At 45.3% G+C, this 23,006-nt stretch overlaps 1 protein-coding gene and 1 long non-coding RNA gene across 2 annotated transcripts in view; one reads left to right on the forward strand and one right to left on the reverse strand.

Annotated features, from left to right (window-relative positions):
• Positions 1–558: 558 nt before the first annotated feature.
• Positions 559–16,389, reverse strand: LOC106722865. The gene is made up of 3 exons (XR_001358885.2): positions 16,308–16,389; positions 2,279–2,394; positions 559–695 (listed from the first exon to the last, which is right to left on the reverse strand). It is a non-coding gene; the product is annotated as an uncharacterized LOC106722865 (long non-coding RNA).
• A 162-nt stretch (positions 16,390–16,551) lies between these two features.
• Positions 16,552–23,006, forward strand: part of COMMD9 (COMM domain containing 9) — an 11,529-nt gene continuing 5,074 nt past the window's right edge. The window contains exons 1-4 of the mRNA XM_006014645.2: positions 16,552–16,624; positions 17,365–17,490; positions 18,953–19,092; positions 21,889–21,923. Coding sequence (XP_006014707.1) covers positions 16,574–16,624; positions 17,365–17,490; positions 18,953–19,092; positions 21,889–21,923 — 352 coding nt within the window. The 5' untranslated portion in view covers positions 16,552–16,573. The remainder of the gene's footprint in view (positions 16,625–17,364; positions 17,491–18,952; positions 19,093–21,888; positions 21,924–23,006) is intronic.

The raw sequence follows: 23,006 nt of genomic DNA on the forward strand, positions 1-23,006 counted from the left end.
TTACCAGATGCTTTAGAGGAGAGCTGTTACTCCCACAGCCCTTAGGCTGCAAGGACTTGGTTTGTGGTCCCTAGGCTCCCACCCAGCTGCTGTTCCCCACATCGCTCCAGCTGCAGTAGCAGCAGTGAGTGACTCTAGGCTCCCCTCCCTCTGGTTTCTGCTTCCTGTGCCGCCCCAGGAAGTGGGACAGAGCAGCAGAACACAACCCACAGTGCCAGGAAAGCCTATGCAATGGGGCGTTGGCACAGCGCAGCGGAGGAGCCCACACCCGGGGAGCTGAAGGTGTTCCAGTGCCCACATGTACACTGCAGGGGGGGGGAAGTGTCTGTGTGTCTGGTGCAACAAGAGGTAGGGAGCGCCCAGGCATCTATGGTCCATGACGGTGTGGTCCCAGCGGCACGTGGCCTCCTCTTATGGAGCCCATGGGGCATGTGGTCCCCAGCTGCCATGGAGTTGGGCAGCCCTGTTTTAGAGGAAAGTATACAATACAGCACAGAAGGCAGGGACAGAAAAGGTAAATCACAAGCCCAAAGCAAAAGTTTCTTCATAACTCACATTAGCTGGCAGTTGATCTTGAAGTGACAGATGGAGAAATACAACTGTATTGATGCTAATTCTTGAAAATGAAACTTTTAACAATATGTATGTCTGTGTATGTACATATAAACTCCCAATGAAGAGGCACAGTCCATGGCCTGGAAAGTGAAAAGAAAAAACTATCAGATAAATAATGATGACTTGATCATATTATAAAGAGTTCTTTGAGTTTTAATGATCTATGAGGCTGTTAGTAATACAGGGACAGACCTATTTTTAAACATAATTTTAAAAAATTATCTTGACACTTTCCCCCTTCAGAGATTTGCTAAATTAAGTCACTCAGCGTGATGGATTGGAGAAAGAGAGACAACAGAATTTTTTATATCTATATTACAAGTTCTGGCCTTGTAGAAACCCTATTTACCTTCTGCTTTAAAGAGTCGTTACAGAAACTTTCTGAATGCTCAGGGCATGCCTCACTTTCCCTGTTTATTCACATCTTTTTGCATGCATTTTAATTCAACCAGAATTGGGAACAGACATAGCTTTTGTTTGGTTTTTGGAATCATATGCCTGCTCCATCATTATGAAATAAATGGAAGCTTTCCCACTTACTTTATTATTCTTTTTTATTGGTACTGTCTTATTATTCTCCTTCGTACTAGTCACAGCACAAATCAAATACAGATCAAAAAAGGCAATCCTTGCCACAAACAGGTGCACAATCAAGCCTTCAGTAAAAATAATCTGGGAACTGTGGGTGGGGCTGGATAACTGTCTATGGGATGTGGATCTTTTCACCTCAGCAATCAGATGGCACTTCCTTAAATCCAATTTAGGTTGGGAGTGACCAAGAGATTTTATGTTGTCTGCTTAGTAATATATGACAATGAAATATTGGGAGTGTGTTCTGATGTCCAAGCTACAACACCACAACTACATCTGCCATTAGCTTGCGCCATTGGAGACAGCAAGAAAAGAGAGGTTAAAAACAAAATGAGTGCAGATGCTGTGATGTCTATTGCTCATCCAGATTAAGACAGGGGCACTTGAAGGATCTGTCAAACCAGCACCTTGTACCTTCCACCTTCCAGTTAAACTAGCGACATAATTAACTACAGAAACCAAACACCTCTAAAAGGAGTAGGTGGAAACTAGCCTCACATAACATTCCTTCTGTATGAATGTATCTCATATTTAAAGAATCCAACTGTTTGTAGCAGATCTACCTGGATGGCATATTCCCATTACATTAAGAAGCACTGGTACTTATTGGGTCCCTGGAGCATGACACAATGACACCTAGTGGTTAAAGCAGAGCGGTGCAGAGAAAGTTAAGTGAGGCTGGGTCACTTGGCAGAGATGAAAAGTGCAAGAAAAATCAGTTCAGTTGACTGATAACAGGTATTTTAAATGCCCATAGGTCATGTCAGATAGCTTGGGCCTGAAGTCTGGAGGCTAAGATGTTGCAAAGAACTGTGGGGTGGCAAGCTCTTGTAATGAAAACGAGACACGTAATTGGCTGCTGTCTCTGAAGTCCGTTCACTGTCAGTATCCACCACACTCCTTACAGATGCCAATACAAGGTTTTACTCAATCCTTGCACTGGTGATTGTACAGGAAGGCAAAAGGGAAGTTAATAAGTGCTTTCAGCTCTTTTAAGATACTGGACTTTTTTTTTTTTTTAAAGGAGGAAGTTACATTTTCAGTGAGCTTGAAACATTTCATTTACTGTTACCAGTTAGGCTTCTTGTTTATTTTTCACTTCTGTCTTCACAAGGAAGATGAGGGACTTCTATCCTTAAACTCTTGCCCTTTCTGCCACTCCAGCAGCAACTTGCTCCAAAGTCTGGGCTGCAAACAAAGAAAGGAAATGTTTAAATGCAAACAAAATTCACCTTTTCAAAAAATGGAAACATTTCTCTTGATCCAAGCTGTATTATGCTGAATGTTCTCACAGGAGTTGTACAGTTGTTAAAGGCAGGATGAGATCTTGGATAGAGGCTTTGAAACCTAGCAATAGCTAAAAAAAAAAATACCTGTGCTTTGTCTGTTTTTTCTTGACACCTTGCAACTAAGACAAATTTATAGTCCAGTGTGGAATGGCCTGACCTGCCAATCACATTTTAAATAGGCCATTTGCAAGAGTTCAATGGGGCCAGAGGAAGGCACATTGTATTGAACAAGCCATTAACTTGTAATGTCTGCTTCACAGTGGCATTAAGTTGATCATTTCCCAGGTACAACTGCAATAACCCTGGGCAGTGTTACATAGCTCAGACACTTACTGATATCTGGGAGCACCATTGGAGTCTTACAGGTCATCACCAGATATATTAGCACTCCCTCTGTAACAGCCTCAACTGTCAGCAATTGAAATGGAAAAAAGCAAAGCTGTTTCATCTGAGAGGCCAGAGGAAGAGGGTAAAAGATGAGAGAGGCTTTAGATGGGTGCAAAAGCAAACAAGCCACAGCTTGGGTCCTTGCCTATATAGAAAGGATTTTAGGATGGGATCGTTCAGGGATTAGATGGGCCCAAGCTTTACCCCAGAGAAGTTCTAGAGAGCATCAAGCCTGATTTTCCACTGTTTAGCCAGTTATGTATTCCCTTGCGTAGCTAGTTGTACTAACACAAAACACAAGCAGAATTCTGTCCTTCTCACTCTACAGCATTTTATACCCATTATGCATTTGTGTAAGGCTAGGGACAGACATTAAAAAAGCTGGAGCCTGAATTGATTCAGTCTTTGCAGGTTAGTCTAACTTGCCTAGATTGAACCAATTTGCAAGGGTACAGACATTCCCTCTAGAACGAGGAAATGCAGGCACCTACCTGCAGCCACTCAAGCCAGGAGCTAGGGAGGGGTAAAGCATGCCCTCAGCTGCAGGGAAGCTGTGCTGGAGGGGTATGGCCAGCCCTGGCAGTAGCCTGAAGTGAACTGGCCAGTGAGGGGGGTTAATTCCCTCCTCCCTCTCCCAAGGACCTGAGCCAGGGTCTGCCTGGTGCTCCCCACTCACTTCTGTAGTGGCAGAGGCATGACCAGACATTGGCTGGCATAGCCCCCTGAGGCAGAGGAGCAGAGGAGGATCCTGCCTCCTCTGCTCCCAGGGGACCACAGCTGGGGTCTGCCCACCCCAACTGCCACCACCACTATTTGCTCCCTGCACAGGGCAAGCAGCAGGATAAAACCCTCCTGCCCCCTCCACCAGATGCCAGAGAAAAGGGGGAATAACCCCTCTGGCCGCACCCCCACCACTGGAGCAGCGAGGGGGACAGGGTGACCTTGATGGGGGCTGCAGCCCATCTCATGGTGTCCCAGAGCACGAGCCTCTTCCTGGTAGTGGGGGCCATACTGCGGGGTGCAGAAAGCTGCCACAGACTCTGCGGGGTGAGTGGCAGCAATGTTGGGGGGCTAGCTATAACCACCACTCTGAGTCCTGGTGCTGCCGCTCACCCCATCCAGTCTGCAGCGGCTGTGACACTCTGCTGGTAGCCCCCCTGCCTGTTGTGGTGCATGGTCCCCGGACACCACAACAGGGGGTGCTGCCCCCCTCAAGGGCCCTGCCCCCTCACCAGCAGCAGAGCAGGGGCATGGCCAGCGGCTGACCAGCCATAGTCAATTAGGTGAGGGGGATTATTCTCCACTCTCTCTTGCATCTGGTGGAGGGGCAGGGAGGGCGCTTATCTCACCACTTGCCCCACACAGGGAGCAATTGGTGGTGGTGGTGGCAGCAGTCGGGACAGGCAGATCTCATCTGCAGTTCCCCAGGAGCAGAGGGGAAGTAACCCCTGCTTCCTGCCTCCTTTGCCTCAGGGCACCATGCTGGCCAGTATTTGACCATGCCCCCACCCCTGATGGACCCTGCATCTGATGGACTCTGGTTTGGGTCCATGCCAGTTGGACAGGGAGGAGGGAATTAAACCCCCTCCCTGACCAGTTCACTCAAGGCTACTGCTGGGGCTGGCCACACACCTGCTGCTGGAGCAGCCAGTGAAGAAATGCGGGTCCATGCCGGTGGGACAGGAGAGGGTGCGGGGAATAAACGTCTTCCCCGATTCCTTCTGGGGCCAGCATTTGCCCAGGCCCCTGCCCCTGCCTGTCCCTGTTCCAGCTACGAAGCAGAGAGGCAGGGCCAGCCCTGCTCCGCTGGAGCAGAGAACCAAGACCAGAGAGCAGGCCAGGATGCTGAGGGACTCTGGTTTAACTTAAACCAGGAAGGGGTCTGGGACAGACATTGCATAAACCAATTTGAGCAAAATCAGTTAAGTCTGAAACTACATTCAACCAGGTTCATCTCAAACCAGTTTCAGACATTTTGCAAGTGGTTTATGTGCACTGAACATATGTTCTGTTACAGGTTTAAACCAGTTTCTGATCACTTAAACTAGTTATGTGTAACTTCTGTCCCTAGCCTAAATGACTAAACAAAGAGCAGTGCAAGGGAGAGTTGGGTTCTCACATCACAATGACCAGTGGAACTGCACCAACAGAAACAATTGTGGGAAACTTTAGCAGGCAGCGGGGCAGAATGGGGAAGGAAGAGTCTGGTATGGACAAATTCTTGAGCCAAGGATTAGCTGTCAGCTACAGTAATCAATAGGGAAGCTTTCCTGAGTCACTCAATCCCAATCAATGAGTCGGCATTACAGTAACAAGAACTCAGGTGTCAAGATGTTAAATACAAGAGCTTTGTTTTTGTGCCTGCAAGGATCTTTGAATCGATACACATTCAAAGTCTACTGTCAAATAGTCCTACTAGTAGAGATTTTCAATTTTTTTAACTTCTTCATGGCTTATTTAATAATACTTAGCAGCTTTCACTACACTTTCCAAGTTTAGATTTAAAAATTTTAAAATGCTTCACAAAAGGTGGATAAGCATCTTTGCCCTTTGTCCTAGATAAGCACCTTTTGTCCTGAGAATTTAGAGGCATGGCATTTGTGACTTGAATTTTAGAATTCTATTACTGTAGTCACTAAAGTCAAGGGGAGCTTCTATGGTCTCCGAGATTGCTGCCCCTGTGCAGTTCAGGCAGAACAAACTAGAGTCTAAACCATCTGAAAGATTAACTTTAATTAGAATGCATTAAATGAGGGCCAGGGCACAGAAAAGTGGAAAACTGTTCTTTCATTAATGGATCCAGACATAATCTCTCAACAACAATGATGATCTATCCCCTCCATCCCTTTCCCCAAAGCTGACATGCTATAATATGCTGGAAGCCACGTTTTCAGAATGGATACATCAGAGAACCTCTTCACTTCAGTGTAACTGGGATCTGAAGAAAGATGCTGAGATTTCAGAAGCAACCTTTTGGGTGTGATATCTGCAGCACAGACATGTAAGTTGATGCCAAGCAACTCCTAGACATCGTATGTCTCTATGCATGGGCAGATTCAGGATTTTGGAAAGGGGGGTTGTGGGAGCAGCAATCTGTGCTACAAGTGTAGCTGCACCCCAGCTCCCAGCCTCCCTCACTACACGCACCAGGGCAGGTAGGCCACAAGGCAGCAACAATGGGGGACTTCTTTAAGTCCCTCAAGAAGATAGGAATCTTCCCTCCTCCCTACTTTCCCCCCTGTGTTCAGGAGCACAATCCCTCCCTGCCCCTCCTATTTCCCCCCTGCCCCCCCACCCCTCTCCACTGATGCCACTGCCATTGTCCCCAGCTAACTCGGGGGCAGGGCTGCATGTGGAACCAGGCTTGACTAGAGACAGCAGCAGTGGTGCTCCTGCTCCTGGCCTGGCAGGGAACTCCTAGGAGACTGGGAAAGGAGGAGGGACCTGCCTGCTACTGTCACTGTCCCTGGCTGAGCCTGGCTCCACATGGAGCCCAGCAGGAGTGGGCAGGAGCAGCTTTGGAGTGCTTCCCCTAACCCTCCCAGGGCAGCTGGAAACAGCAGTGGGTGGAAAGGATGGGCAGATGCTCCTGGGTATTGAGCAGAAGAGAGTGGGGATTCTTACTTGCTTCTGGCACTTTAGAAAAAGTCCCTGGCTACTGCTCCCATGACATGATTGACTGGAAGGTGGTTCATCCACACCACTGCACTCCTCTGCCCCAAATCCACCGCAGCCTCTATACAGACTTCTTTCCTACAACTCCACTTGCCACACTATATCATTTACAGCTGATAGCTCATCCTTTGCTCAGACAAGCAATACAAACAAATGTCTTCTTTTTAAGATCAGAATCAATTATTGGGGAGGGAGGCAAAGAGAGCAGCATGGCTTTTTCTTTCAGCAGGGAAGCCACACGCAGCATGGTGCAGCTAAACAGTACAGTCCTGACTTGCAGCAGAAGGTATGTAAAGAAGAGACCATTGTTCCCAAATGCAGACTCCAGTGAACACATGAAGGAGCTTAAGTTCTTCCCAAGAGTCTTAAAAAATTCAAACCCTTAATGTCTTATGAATTTCTTTCAGTAAGCCTCTAGTTCTCAGTTGCATCTTCCAAGAGGAGCCTCAGCAGCAGGCTCCTCTCCCAAAAATGGCAAAAATTAAAGGCTGTCCACACAGTATTTAAAAAAAAATGTATTCTTTTTCCTTCAAACTTCTGATGAAGACAGACAGACTAAGAAGTTTTTCTTTAGAAGTTACTACATACTTGTTTTAACTGCTCCTATTTTTAAACCTTAGACATGTTAGGAAGAGCAAAATGTCCAGTCCTCCATGCTCTTTTCTGTGGACCTCTTGACTCTCAGATGTGTTTATTATGAGCTCACACCTTGTTCAAGGGGCTGGAATGCTGAATTTGTAACAAAGATGACATTTCCCCCAATGTGTTTGTTAGTCATTGGGGTGATATTATTACATACATATTAAACATGGAAATATTTACACATTCCAATTAGAATTATTTCTCCCCTCAATTATTCAGCCTTCAGTCTTTAAATGTTGTGGTGTCAAGTTCACTAGTAACAATACTTGCCTATAATTTCAAGTAAGAAATGTCTCCTGTGCTAGAGAAGTTATACATTTCTAACTTAAAATACACATACTGTATATGACAACTGCCTCCAGGCCCTCTTTATCTATTATTAAGAAGCGTAAAGGTGACAAAGTCCAGTTTTTACTTTGCAGGAACATACTGGACTCTACTATTGAATTCCTTGTCGCTATGTTTACTAACGATTTAGATGCTGGCATAGAAAGCTTATTGAGCAAGTTTATGGACAACACGAAACTGGAAAAGACTGCAAACGTTTTGGAGGTTGTAAGCACAATTCAGAAAGATTGGGAAGCTGAGCTAGAGCTAACAGGATGAAGTCCAATGCAACAAATGCAAGGTGCTACACCTCAGGAGGAATAATCAAAAACAGATATAAAATGGGTGACAGCTAGATGGATGGCAGCACTATGAAAAAGGACTTGGGAGTCTTGGTAGACCACAGACTCAATACGAATCTGCAGTGTGATGCATCTGCACAAAAGGCAAATGCAGTTTTGGGCTGTATCAATAGAAGCATTAGGTACAAGACACGGGAGGTGACAGTGCCTCTACTCAGCACTGGTTAGGCCTCACCTGCAGCACTGTGTGCAGTTCTGGGCTCCACATTTTAAAAAAGACATGGAGAAGTTAGAGAGGGTCCAGAGGCAGGCATCAAAGATGGTAGAGGTCTTGAAAAGCAAGTCATACGAGGAGAGGCTGAAGGAGCTACACATGGTCAGCTTGTAGAAAAGGTGCTTAAGAGGGGACATGATGGTGCTTGACATAACAACACTTGAAGGGCTTCCATAAAGAAGAGAAATAGCACCTTTTCTCTCTTACTGCAGAGAGAAGGATGCTGATCAGAGGCTGGAAGTTGCAGCAAAGTAAGTTTAGATTGGATATCTAGAAAAACATCCTCATTGTTAGAACAGTGAGGCAGTGGAACAGACCGCCCAGGGAAGTCGTGGATGTGCCATCGCTGGAGGTGTTCAAGAAGAAGTTGGACAGCCACTGGTCAGGGATGATCTAGGTATAGCCATGCCTATGTTCTACTATGGGTATTTCCCATGCTTCTGGGCTTTGCTGGTTGTCCCTTCACCCCCTTTTCTGCTATGTGTCAGGGTGTTTTTAAGCCTTCCCAGAGGCATTGGTTGGTGGCTACAGCCAAGGCTGAAGGCTTTGACTGGGCTGTGCCAATGCTCCTGCTGGGACCAAAGCTGGAGGTACCTGGCTAGAGGGTCTTGCCCCTCCTCTCAGAGTCAGACCAATCATCATATTTGGGGTCAGGAAGGAATTTTAGCTCAGGGTCAGATTGGTATAGACTGTAAGGGATTTTGCCTTCCTTTGTACCAGGAGGCATGGGCCTCTACTCGGGACCTCTTAAGCGTATATTGACAACATTTTACAGAAGCAGGACATTGGCTGCCATGGTTCCCCTGCTTTACCTGTGGCAGGTTAGGGTGTTAGGTCTATGTTGTGTCAGGGTTGACAGTAGTCCTATGTAGTTTAGAAGTTTGTATGGGATGGTTTGGATAGGGATCATCCTGCCTCAGGCAGGGGGTTGGACTAGATGACCTCTGGAGGTCCCTTCCAGCTGTATGAGTCTATGACCTCACATTAAATCCCCAGTCCTGGAAAAAAGCTCCAGGGAGGTGCCTTACTGATTTCAACAGGGTAAATCCAGCAGAGAGTTTTAATTCCCTCATGATCCCGCTAAGAACAAGATACATACAACCCAACCCACAATCAATTTCATATGGCTAGTAGTTGCCCAATGCAATTACCCATATTGCACTATAACTATAGGTAGGGATCTACCCAACTCGAGGAGGCAGCTGGCCAATTTTATGGATAGATCACTGGGCCAGGTGCCATTTTCGAAGGTTTATTGTAACTGTCCGTCCTCCCATGCCTCTGATTGGCTAAGGGGCCCTAGCAGCCTTGCCTCTTGCCACTGATTGGTTGCAAGGGCTGGTCGTCATGTGGCCCCACCGTTCATCATTGATTAGTGAAGAGGAGCAGAGCCGCACGACAGGCAGATCTCAGCCAACCAGTGGCAAGGGGAGGGGCAGCTACCATCTTGGTCTCCCTGTGTGCCGGCAGCCCCTCCTTCTCCCTTCCCCCCTGGCAGGTTGCGAGGCCGAGCCAGAGTGCCATGAGCACGCTGGAACGTGCATGTGAACAACCCAGAGTCACACTTCTTGTGTGGACATAAATCTCATAGCTGGCACAGGTTAGCTACAGAAATCTCGGCCAGCCTAGTTCCTAATGAAAAACAACTGGCCTTTCCTAAGTTCCCACAAGAAAAATCCCCCCATGAAAATCAATAGCTGCTACCCAGTGATCCTGTGCCCACGATCAATGAACTCCGTACATTACGTTCCATTTATATGGAATTAGACCATTCAGAAACAGGCTAATTATTCCCAACTTGTTGCTTCTTTCTTAGATTATAACAACTATTGGTTACCATCCATCATATCCAGTAAGTGCATGGGTTACTTAAGTGCACAAGAACTCTTCAGCCTGTCTGTTTTGAAAGGTGACTGTACTCTGTTGAAATGCATACTGCATGAAACTGGCTGGGAACTGTTACTTTCAAGGTTTCTAATGTTGGAGGCATGAAGTTCTTAGAGAAACAAGCTAATGAGCCTTAATTAAGTGCAAAAACCTATAGGGCAGGCTGCTCCTGTAGATAGTGAGCATTGTTTATGCTGAGGTTAGATAAAGGCTAACTTCAGGTAAGCGCAGAGTCTTTTTTCAGATCTTAAAACTATGCACTTAAATGTGTCAGTGGAACTGTATGGTCATGGAAAAGCCTCTGACATCAGCAAGGAACTTCCCTGAAGTTTTTTTTTTACAGAACTGGAAACTTAATGTGGGGGTGGCACACAGACTAAGGACTTTCAACTGTCTGAGAAGATCCTGAATTCAGGAAACACCAGATGCAAGGCTTTAAGGGCTATTACTGCCATATCCAGCTGCCTCACTGTCCTTCATATATTTGTCCACACAGCATCCCTGTGAAGTAAATGTATTTACACTGAAGATAGGGAATTGAGGGCACAGGGAGATTACGGGTCAGTTTCTAAGAAGGATTTTGATGTCTTTTACTTTTTTGGATTATTGTCCAAAAATTACTGCTATTGACCCCAACTGCCTAACACACAAGACACTTCCCTTTTCAATCTGACAGTCAGTTCTACTTTCTGTACATGCCCGAAACTGCCCAGTCTAATCAGCTACGCAACTAAACCCCATGTGAGTCCATAAACTTGTCAGACCAGCAAAAAGTCCCATTCCAGCCCATGTGCTTAGAGCATGCGGCACTAAATTAAGCTCCAAATACAGAAACCTGAGAAAGTATGAAGCCAGGAATACAAAATTCAGGGACCAGAGAGAAAAAGCAAGAATGCCCATGAGTCTGTTACGAAAGGGGTTGTAATCTTTTCTAGCAGTAATTGGGAGGTGAGAAATGTGGGTTTGAATCATTCCAGGCCAGGGAAGGGCTAGAAATCAATTGCACGCTTCCAAGAAGAATGCTTTAACAATGTTATTAGGTCAAAGGCAATCACTTTACCACTGCCACCATCTCGTCTTCCTCCAGTGGCTGTTGCCAGTTAGTGGATGGAGATACTCCTATTGAATCCAAACTCCAGTGAGGGTGAGGGAGGTCAGAAACACTCCTTAGTTGGTTAGCTCTCTATGGTTCCCCAATCAAGGTGCAGGTTTTTGAGGTGTTTAAATTGCTTGGAAGTCTAGGTCCTCTAGTCTGACATCCATTCAAGAGATGAGACACCTAGAAGCTAGGCACGGTGGCACCTAACATTAAAGGTGCATACCTCCTTTTTTTGTATTTTATTGGTGCTCATAAGGAAGTCAGTACTGGAGCAGGGAATCAAACCAAATTGCTAACCCTAGAACCACTGAATTGCCTTTCCTTGAGAAGACAAGTCTTGATGATTGAACTCATTCCCAACTATTACATAGGAAAAAAAAAAATAGATTTTAGACTGCTGTTTGCTGAGAGCAGCTGGAAAGAGAAAGTACCAAAAATAATCAGGAGTTAGTCCACCCACCCAACTGAAGCAGCTTTTGCCGGATGCTTTTTGATCATCTCCAAGCAATGGACAAAGCATTTCGATTTTGATATTAAATCAATGGTGTTATTATTTCTCCATAATTAGAAGGTTCCTACAGTGAGGAAATAATGACAACAGGAGGTGGATTGGAATATGCATTCAGTAGAAGGCCAGCTGTGCTTACTGGCAGGCAGATTCTTTGTTCTGAATATGTGACTCAAAAGTAAATGTTCTCTTTTGTCATACACTAATTAATGCCAATGATAGTCATCCGACCCCGCTTTCTCTCTCTCAGCCTCTCCTCCTGTTTGTCTGACTGGAAAATACTTTGTGTAGTACTAGTTAACTCCTTAGTCCAGTGATGCGTTTGTCTGATTTCTGTGCAAGGGAAATCCTTAAAACAGGGAAACCGAAACAGTCCAATGCCATGCATTTCTTAGAAGAGCCCTGCCAAAAGACAGCAGCCCTTCCTTCCTGTTGGGTACAGAGGTTTGGGGTTTTTCAGACATTTAAGATATTTAAATATTTCACTTATCTACAGTTGCAGAAAAGTGGAACTTTGTAAGTTCTGAAACGGAATAATACAGCACCCAATAGGAAGCCTGAAAAGAAGCGTATGTTCAGCTTGCTAGCACGGTGATAGCAGTAATATTTTCCTCTTTTATAATACCTTTATTATATTCATGCCTTCAGGAGCTCCACGCTTTTTAGCAGAATTAATTTATAAAGGCTCACAATACCCGTATTCGTGTGTGGGACAGAAGTATTTTCATCACCTGCACACACATGACAAAAGCGAGGCACAACATCATTTCCAAGGCACCAACAGAGCCAAGAACGGATTCCTAATAGCCTGCCTTTAGTTACTAATTCCTGCTTTCTTTTTGATGCCATTTTTCAGCTTCTTAACTCTTCACATTTCAGATGCTGGAAAATAGTTCAGGGCCTACCTAACAATTTTTTTCCTTCAGAATTGGTCCAGTGTATAATTTGCAAGTGCCACTAGCATGACTGCACATGGAAAATAACAGTCTGGGCACTGGCAAATGCAATTCCTTTCCCAAAAAGTTTCCTAGACATTTCCACTTGTGGAGGAATAGATGATGTGGCACTTCATCTAAGTCAGTTCTGACTCACTAGTGTTCCCTTTCTGATCAGGGCAGCTATATGGATTGGGCTGTATAATTTGAGTATCCATCTGGGCAATTGTCAGTAAGAAAAGCTGAGTGTCTGCACACTGCCATAGTTGCACAGCAGCAGGCTAGTACTCTGTGCAGGATCCGTCCACTGTGGTAGATATGCACAGCAGACCAGTTGCCTCACATGATAAACACAATACCTACAGTGGGTTAATTTAATGGTAATGCAGTACTTAAGGAACTGGCACAACTAATACAGCAGCTCTCCAAACTGATCAATCATACTAATTAACTTCAAGAGGCCACAGATGGTAAATTCACGCACTGAAATAGTTCCATATACACCCCCACCCCAAGAGCCTCATTTCCTGTTGCTCATGAAAAATGATAGAAAATAAACCATCTCCCCTAAGATTCCCCTGCCTTTGAAGGATTCCCAGCACATGAAAGTGAAATCAGTTCCCCTAATAAGAGTGGAAGTTCCTTTCCCTTGCCAAGCATTCTCCATCACAGTGCAAACAACATTGGTACACCTTACAACTTACGATTTTTATTTACAGGAGAACAGCACAAACAAAAACTGAAGTGGCAGCCAGTGTTTGGGCAGAGATGTAGAGATGAGGGAAGTCCTTGGATTATGCAAAAAACACCTGATAACAAATGTGTGAACTGCACAGGGCAAAAAAAAAAAAAAAAAAAAAAAAAATGACTGCTTTTACTTGAGAGGAGATGTATTTAAAATTACCCTTACAAGAAAAAACACAATAAGCCAAGGTAATGGCCTATGCCACTGCAACAGCACTATGGTCAATCCAGTGCCCTCTCCATGTGGGAAAATGACAGTCTGAGCACTGACAAAAGCAATTCCTTTGCCAAGTCCTGCAGATATTTCCGCTTGGGCAGCAATAGATGGTATGGCATTTCCTCTCATTTTACTCTGAATAGCTAGTGTTCCCTTTTCAGTCAGGGTGGGTCTATCCACTGGGCTGTATAGTGAAACTGTCTGAGCAATTGGCTATAGACAATGGAAATTCCACATTTCCCAGGATCAAGCTCTTATAGAATCATCAAGAAGTGGGGCTGGAAGGGACCTCAGGAGGTCATCTCATCCAACCAGTCTGCTCAGGGCAGGACCATCCCAATCTGGGGTCTAATGCGTTTTTAAGAACTTTAGGAACAACCCTCACACATAGCAACCAGGCACAATACCCAGAACCATCAAAAACATGTGTAGCCCAGGTAACTCGGGTATATACTCCCCTTCTCCAGTTGAAGGGGATTGTTAGCTGGCAGGTGGGCTATGGGGGGAACTGCAGACCACTCCGTTTCCCTCCATCCCCATAGAACCAGGCCAGGACAGTCAGGGGACTTAACTATATACATGTTTATTTACATTAACTTATCACAAGGAAAAGAAACATGGATATAAACATGTATACAATATATATTTATAGGATATCTAAACAAATAACATAAACAATACCCTCTGGGTAAATGCTATAAAACTTTACACCAGTGCTCCAGATACCGGTAAGCATCTGATCTGAAACAGATAAACCCCAAAATAAACATAGATAGCCAACAGATAAACGATAGATAAGTATGGGTAAACAATAAATAAGCCACAAATAAACAACAGGTGAAATAACAGCAACAGGGGGTCCCAGCAGAGCCCTAGGACTCTGCTCATCTATTAATTTACAAACATGAGAGTTCACAAAATATAAGGCATGACATCACACCACTTATGGTGCAAGAACCCCAAAGATAAACTTAATCCCCAGGGGAAACCCCAATGCCCCGGGGCTTTTCCCAAGCCCTACAAGAAAGCTGGTAACTTTAGGGGGGCCCTCCCAGTGGGACCTCCATTTTCAGGAGCCCTTAACTAACCAGGAGGGACTCCCCTCCTCCGTGGGAATCCTCTTTTCCCTGCAACTCACAGCTCCCAGGCCTGGAGGGTGGCCCCCGTCCTTTGTGCCAAGCTGCTCTCTTGCCTGCTTCGGGGGGCTTGCTGTCCCCTGGAACGGGGCTCCGCTATGCAGGGCTTCAGGGGCCTCTGGCTCAGCCCTGTCTGCTAGTTCAGTAGCCCAAGCACCATCTGGCTCCCTAGACTCAACCTTTTGCTATGGGTCGGAGACCTAGGCTTCCTTGTGCAGCACCAGGCTCGGTCTGCTCCTGGACCCTCCATGCAGCGCCTCCTGCACTGAGCTCCCAGCCTCATTCTGGGGGTTGAGGACCTGAGCTGCCCAAGTACTCCAAAGATCCTGCACCGGCCTCTGCACTGTGTCTCTGGCTGCATACCAGGGGTTGCAGACCCGAGCCACCTCATGCAGCTTCTAGGGTCTGGACGCTGCATGCTGTGCTGCACACCGAGAGCCTAGCTGCTGGAGCTGTTCAGCATTCCCCGCTGATGGAAGTCTTCAGGGGCATTTCTGGGCTACTGCTTTTCCCCACTGAGCAGCTCTCCTCAGCTCTTCTAACCCACTCTTCTCTGTCCTGGATGTGTTCCCTCATGCTGGGCATGCAGCTCCTTTTATATGCTCCAGGGCTCCGCCCCTGAAGTCTTCCAGACCTGAGTGTTGCAGTCTTCAATCAGGTCCAGGCAGGAGGGGGGGAAGGAGAGCTTCTCTTCCCCTCCCCTCAGGAAAGGGGCATGACTCAACTCCTCTTGCTGCCTCCTGATTGGTGGATGGGCTCCACCAATCAAAACAGCAAGATTTCAAACCTTGGACTCAACCCAAACTTGGAAAGGCAAGCCTGCTACACATGCTTTAAGTTAACACATGTAAAGCAGGGGGACAAGGGCGTTGTCAATGTCTTACCGCTGCTAGGACAGGAAGTATTTTGTTAAAGTACTGATATTAGCTCTCTATGCATCTGTGCTATGCATCTAATAGAGAGAAGATGCTTGGATCTTTAGGAATGGGAGTAGATTGGCAATTAGATCAGAAAACTAGGAGTCAAGATTTCTGAAGTTCAGTCTGTTTCTTGTTCTGCCCTTAACTCGCAGTGAAACCATGGTCAAGAATCTTAACCCCTCCCAGTGCCTGGATATTCATCTGTAAACTGGCCACATTATGAAAACGAACACGTTTTAATGATTTTGTCCTGATGTTCCCCTTTCTCCAAAGAGCATTACATTGCTTAAATGAAGTTAACAGCTATAAGGAACTTTGAAACTCATGGATACAGGGCAAAGATAAATGCAAAATACTGTACTGAGGTTCAGCTCAGGGACTTCTGCGCTCACACTAGACTAGCCTAGATTCAGAGGACGCGGTGGGTTAGCAGGGGAAACAGAGGCAGAAGATAGTGTGTGTGTAGAAAAGCCAATGAAAAGCAATGAAGACACTTTCACTCCTGTTTTGTTTGGTTTAAAGTTCACTTTTAGGCCCTGAGTGTGGTGACCTCTGGGTGCCAAACTCATTTCAGCAATTGCTCGTGCAATTTGTTTTTTTTTCAGTTGTAGATCTACACGAATTGGCAACAGCAAAGCTTTGAGTCCAATTTAAGATGACCACGTCTCTATAAAAAGGGGTGGCCCCAGCCCTGCAAACATGTGTGTGTGTATCTTTACTTACGTGAGCAATACCGTGGACTTCAGTGGGATTACTCACCGGGGTAAAGCTGCTGCTGCACAGGACTGCTTTCAGGATGGAGGCTCCAGGAATCTACCCTGAACAAACCCTGCCTGGAATCCCATGACATGACAAACAAACAAAAACTGGTGATCATTTTCCTGTAACTCCAGGCTTGACATGACCCGCCAGGCTGCAGGGAGAACTACAGCGTCCACAATGCAAAGCAGCAGCAGGGACCATCATGTGATTGACACTCCCCCTCTTATGCTGGTTAGTTTCTGTGGTCACGTGCTGGGGTGAAGATGGCTGCAGTGACAGAAGAGCAGTTTACAGCTCTGCAGATCTTACTGAAGGTAAATGCCGAGTCTCACAGGCTGCCTTCCTTTGCATGATACCACTTCCTTTTTTAAAATCTGCATATGGCAAAACAGCTGCTGAAATGTGTCCAAGAGGAGCCTGCAGGGAGCCAACGCCTGCATGGGTTCTGCAAAGTATATAGGAAACCTCTTCATTCCCCTTCCCTTTCCTGAAATCACTTTGAGAGCTGCGGCTCTTGGAGGAGAGCTGAATGCAGGTACTTCCCTTAGCTTGGGGAAACAAGGCAGATGAGATGTTTAAAGTGGAGAGGGTTTAGAAAGGTGCCACCTGCTCAGCACAAGTGCTCTGCAGCCATATTCATATCATGGAGCTCTATCGATCTCATAACTTCCTAGCAAGCATTCGCAAACTTTGTGAACAGAGGGCCTTGCCCTCCGTCTTTTTTCCAAGTGGCTTCATGCTCAGCAAAACAAGACTTATTTTCCTGCTTTGTGAGTCTTAACAGCAAAGGGCCAAGGTTTGAAAGGCAGTATGCAGGGGGATTAGGACCATGCAGCACGTTCTGACTTCTAAACCCCCTGCTGGTACTGACTCTATGCAGCCTCACGCAAATCACTTCATTTCTCTGCCTTCAAAGTTGGCCTGCTACCAAGCCACAGGATAGGCAAACCACAGATTTAGCAGTTCAGTGCTTTGAAGCACTACCTAAGTACTCTACTGTTTTTATAAGCAATGATTTCTTAACGCCCTCTTTTCTCCCCTTGTTATTTTCCAGGCTTCCTCAAAGGATGTAGTTAGACAACTGTGCCAGGAGAGCTTTTCTAGTTCAACAAGTGGCTCAAACAGGTTAATTGACAGCACCTGTTCCAGTCTGTCTGTAACACCGGAAGAAGCAGCTCAAGTAAGAATGCTGTCTTATTGATGAAGGCCTGATATAACAAACAGGTGCTTCTCCCTTCATCTCTCTTCAAACACTGAGGAGAAGCAAATTGCTTCACCTCACCGACTAATGAGTTTGTCCAGAGGCCTCGATGCTGTAGTCCAGCTTGTCTAGAACTTGTATGTGTACTGGTCTTTGAGGCCAAAGAAATCAGTGCAGCATGCAGTTATTGGTACACAAAATGGGAATTACTGCTCTCCGAATACAATCAAAGTAGATGTACGTTCAGTATACACCAGAGTAACATTCACCTGCCTTGCCACAGGGGTGGTGAGAACATAAGCAAAGTGCTTTGAAGATGTAAGGTGTTTAAGTATAATGAAGCAATTGCTATGTTTAAGAATAAAGGTTTAAACACTTTGAAATACAACTCAGAATTATTTCCTGTGATAAGCTAAGAAAGCACCTGGTGCAATCAGGTGTTTTTGCACCCCAGGCTTCATAGCAAAGGCTTTAATAAATTGTGCGTACACCATTGCCCTTAAAACATACTCTTCAAATTAAACTGCAGCCCAGGGCTGAGCTCCAATCCTACATTAGAATCGCCTAGAACAGCTCTATGCCCTACAGGACCTCACTGGACCATAACTCATGGATTTATATTTTTCAAGCTTGGGTTAAAATTTTCCCCAGTGCTGAAGTAACTTAAGACCTTCAATCCCACTGATTTTTTTTTTTTCTTCAATATGTCAAATATTGAATAATTATTACACAGTGCACATAGGAATATTTTGTAGGTTGCAAAACTTCCATAGAAGAATGGGCCGAGGTACCTCATGGGTGTATTATATTTCAGAGATTTCATAGACATTAGAACTGGAAGGGACCTCGAAAGATCTTTGAGGTCAGCCCCCTGCCCCAAGGGCAGGAAGAAAAAATATATTTATACTTTTTATAATTTCCTGTGCTAGTCCAGGCTTAAATTTATCTTTTTCTGTTTAAAAAAAAAAACCAACAAAAAAGACCCATTTGAACCTGACTTTAAAACAACTTAGATTGAAACGTACTGTCTCAATCAGCAGATGCTCAGCAGCTCTGAAAATCAGGGCCTTAGTGTTTTAAAAGGTTTTTAGGTTGTATAATTATAATACCTAGTAAAAAGAACTGGTTGTTGGATGATATAGCCCAGAATCTTTAATAGGAAGCTGGAAATTTGGTAGGTACAAATTGAAGCACAGTGGATATGTAAGCAGCATATATCAAGGTGTTTGTCCTTTTTTACATAAAAAGAAGTACTCTGACTGCCATCCTGTAGCTGGATCCACAGGGCTTGTCTGTGCCGATCTGAGTGCATAAGGATGTACATTATCCTGTCCCCCATCTGGTTACCCAAGTTAAGTCAAGTCACTTCCTGTACAACATGTGGTGCCCTTCCTCACTGCAGCTTCCTTACTATTATTGGTTCCTGTCTCCTTTCCTGCAGCTAATCTGCTCTTTGCACAGCCTCACCAGGCACGTTGTATATCGAGGCCTGACGTCACCAGAAGAAATTCTCCCTCTTTTCCCAGGGAATTTCCACCAGAATTTAAAAAACCTCTTAACCAAGATAATCTTGGAAAACATGTAAGTGTCAACACCTGCTTTTCAATTGATTTTACTTGAGAACATAGAGCTGGAGTTTATCTACCCATTCCAATACATATGCGGCTGGAAAGTAGCAGCAGATATTAAGTTAGCAAAGGGAGACTTTGCCACAGTTTCTGAGCACCTCATCATAGGCAGGTGTAATGTGGTACTTTCTGCAGACTTTGCCCTACAGTGGAAACTGAGCTTTTGCCTGAGAGTTCAGGAGAAGATGTCTTAAAGATCCTCCAACCATTGTACGTAACTAGATCCCCTGACCATGTTCTTTGAATCCCTTGCAATCACTAATGTTTTTATTTTCTCCATCTTACAGATGGGTACCAGATGCAGCAGGCAAGATTCATAGATAGATTCATAGACTAGCATTGAATTGTCTAGCCGTTAGGTTCCTGCATGCCTTATGAAATTCACAGCCCTGAGTTAGGCACCTCCACTCCCTGACAATGCATGGAGAGAATCATGCAGATAAGAACGGGTTCATGAAAGCCAGTAGGCTGAGTGGGAAATCACTTTGGGTGTTAGCATGAACTAACTAGACAGTACGTGAGCACAAGAATGACTAGTGGCCTAACTAATGATCTGCAAAGCCATACTCACTCTTTCACTCCCTGGTCCAGCAAATATTTTACTGTTCTGTATAGAGGAGCAGCTTCAACAGAAGGAGTTGAAAGCACCCTGCAGAATCCCCTGCTTGTGAGAGCCTCCTGGAAAGTGGGAGATATGGCCTCCTTTCTCCTCGGGCAGGAGAGATTTGAACCTTGCTTCTCCATTCTGCATGGGGGATCTGACTACTGAGTTTTGAGGGGATGCCTCTTCTTGTTAGAGTTATTTTGGTTTGTGTGGTTCATATGTGCGTTCTGAGAAACTAGGAAGCAGGCATAAGTGGAGGAAAGGCTAGTTTGTAGATGGTAGCATAAGCTGTGTGCCAAGCTGCTCAGGACTGTTTAGACTTGAGTGCTGTTGGACACAATACAGGTAAAACTTTAAGCGCTATTGGTAAAAACTTTACCCATGGACTTTATAGACATCTCCAGAATTAGGCATTACGTTTTCAGGATCTACACTGAGGCCTTGGGCACCTCTTTTCTCGGCTAGATTCATAAAGGAACTAAGCAATAGATCTGCAAAAGGATTAGAGTGCTGTAGCATACAGCATTGCAGCATCTAAACTGCAAGTATGTTGTCACCCAGTGAACTCTGCTGTCACGAGGGAAGTGCCCAGGAAAGGAAGGCACCTGAAGAAAGGATCTGCGAAAGACAGCCACACAGCAGAACTTGCCTACGGAGAGGGTAAAACTGAAACGCTGCCCCTTTTGGGGATTTTGGTGCCTCCAGCTAGTTTGCAGGGAGGAGCTGTCCACTGAAGAGGCTTCACAACCCAGTGGAGTTGGGGTACATTTAGGTACCTTTCTCACAGGTTAGAGCCAGGAAGTGGAGGTGGTAGTAATAGCAGTGCTCCATTTATTTTACTATTTATTTTAATATTGGAGCATGTAGCTGTGGGAGACCCAAATTCCAACACTCCCATCTAGCAACACCCCTGCCCTTTGAGCAGCCAGCAGGGAAAAGCCTGGAACTGTGCAGGCAGACGTCCCTAATCAAAGCGTCCTGCTGGGACCTGGTCAAGCCCCCCCTCAGCTCAGCTCTGTGCAAGGGGAGAGAGGGCTGCTCTACTGCCCCCCAGCTTCTAGCCTGAGCCACTGCAGGGATGCGCCTGAATTTTCTCAGTCCAGAGGGAATGTCTGGTTACAGACCAGTTCAGCCTAGTCAGGTTAGATGAACCTGCAAAGATTAAACCAATTCAGGCTCAGGCTTTGTGAATGTCTGTCCCTAGCCTTAGTGGTTCTATGCCTGAGCTTACAAACCAACATTGTTTTTGTCAGGGGATCAGCTGTGCCAGGATGTGCCCCGGCCCAGCTGATCCAATTAATTAGCAGGTACAGATGTCATTGGAACTGCTGTTTGGCAGGATTGGACTCCTGCCATTCCTGGGGCTTCAGGGGCTTGATCCTGTGGCACAATGGCCCCAAGTGCCTGGCCCCGTCCTGGGGCACACATCTGTAAATGCACAGTGAGGAAACCCATGGTCTCTTGCTCTGAGGCATGAAACATGCACTCTGGAATCATCTGTCCAGGGTGGCTGGAGAGCATGGACATCTCTGGGCTGTGGGGACTGTGCCATAACTGAACGCACCTCTGCACGGATAAAGCAACACAAACTATTAATGGGAATTGTTGCATTCCGTTTTTTGGATATTTGAGGTGTGACAAAGGGCAAAGACATGTTTTGCATTTCTGTGGAGCAACAAGGGTGACATCAGTTTGCAGATGTGACCTGTCCAGGGTCAGTCAAGACATTTGGCTGAGATTAAATTTGAACCCAGTTATCCTGAATTTCAGGCTGGTATCCTAAGCAAAGAACCATCCTGCCTTCAATAAGAATATCTCAAGAGTTGGGAGAAAGTATTGTGTTTACATGTTAGTTTTTATTTCTCTTGGTTGTTAGCTCCAGTAGGAGCCTGAGGAGAAATAGATATATCATCCGTCAATTGTGCTAATGTGCTGATGGCATACCTGTATTCATCCTGAGTACCCTGGGCCAGCATTCCTGTTTTATTTTAGTGCATTCACGCCATGGACTCTTTCAGGTGCAACAACAGAGCTGCTATCTGCTACAGTGTATAGTCTCCCTGGCACCTTCCTACTGACCTTTACTGCTGATAAGTTGTTGTTTTTTTTCCCCTCTCTCTCTCTCTCTCTCTCTCCATTCCACAGCTCTGCCTGGAGGAATGAAGCTCAAGCAAATCAGAGTAAGTTGTTAATTGCATTTTGTAGCAATTTAATATTCCTAAAATGGTTTACAAGGATTTGGAATTTAGAACAGTGAGTTGCATTAAGGCAATATGACCTTGACTACTGAAGCATAATATAGAGAAACTAAGTTTAGCTTTACAGTGATTTAGCTAACATACCAGGAGCGCATTAACCCACATGGAGCTCCATAGAGCTAGCTTGCTTCTGGGTACACAGCTAGCTCATTTTAAAGTAAGCTCCTGTACCCTATGTTGCAGGCTACAGTGGAGACACACCAAGTGTTTTCCACACTTGTCTCTTGCTGCTTCTTTTAGGAAAATTAAACCATGCTGCCATCTTGCAACCTTCCCAGGGGTTGCTAAGGGACTCAGTGTAAGCATTTCCCCCAGATACCTCTTCTGGGAAGTGCCACTATAGGCAACTTAAAAAAAATACAATTGTTCTCCTTTCGTACATGTTTTGATCTTTCACACAGTTAACAATAGCAACACTGAAAGTCTGATCACTTGCATCTCAGTTAGCATCCATTTTAAGGACGCACACAAAAGCCACTTGTTCTAACTCTATACAAGCGCAAGGAGATGTAATATGGATGCAGGCACTTGGTTCGCTATTTTAGTTTGCTTGACAACCTTAACAGCTTTTATTCTGGAGAACAGTTTGGGTTCTCTGAGGACACTCCTGGCCCCTTACTGCCTCCCCACAAGCAGATAAGCCAAAAATTTTGGTCAAACTGGAAGAAGAAAATTTCCTGGAAAGAAAATCTCACTTAAGCATCTTAAAAAGGGGGAGTCTTTCACAGTTGCAGAATCTTAATGGCAATTACAGCAATTGCTTGCAAGGAACAGTAATGTCAGGACAATAGTTAATGTAGCCTTAACACTGCAATGGGATCTAGGAAATGAGGAAGAGAGCCAACACAATGTAACTAATCCACTTTCCAGGGGCTCTGTGGACTGATGGTGACTCTTTGACCATGTTCAGGAACCTCTGCTCTAAGGTTTCTGGGTTTTATTTTAACTAGTGCTAATTGGTGAAATGAATATTTCACCATGTCTGAAAGGAGATTATTTTACGGG

The sequence above is a fragment of the Alligator sinensis genome, unplaced genomic scaffold (assembly GCF_000455745.1).
Source record: "Alligator sinensis unplaced genomic scaffold, ASM45574v1 scaffold442_1, whole genome shotgun sequence".
Lineage (NCBI taxonomy): Eukaryota > Metazoa > Chordata > Crocodylia > Alligatoridae > Alligator > Alligator sinensis.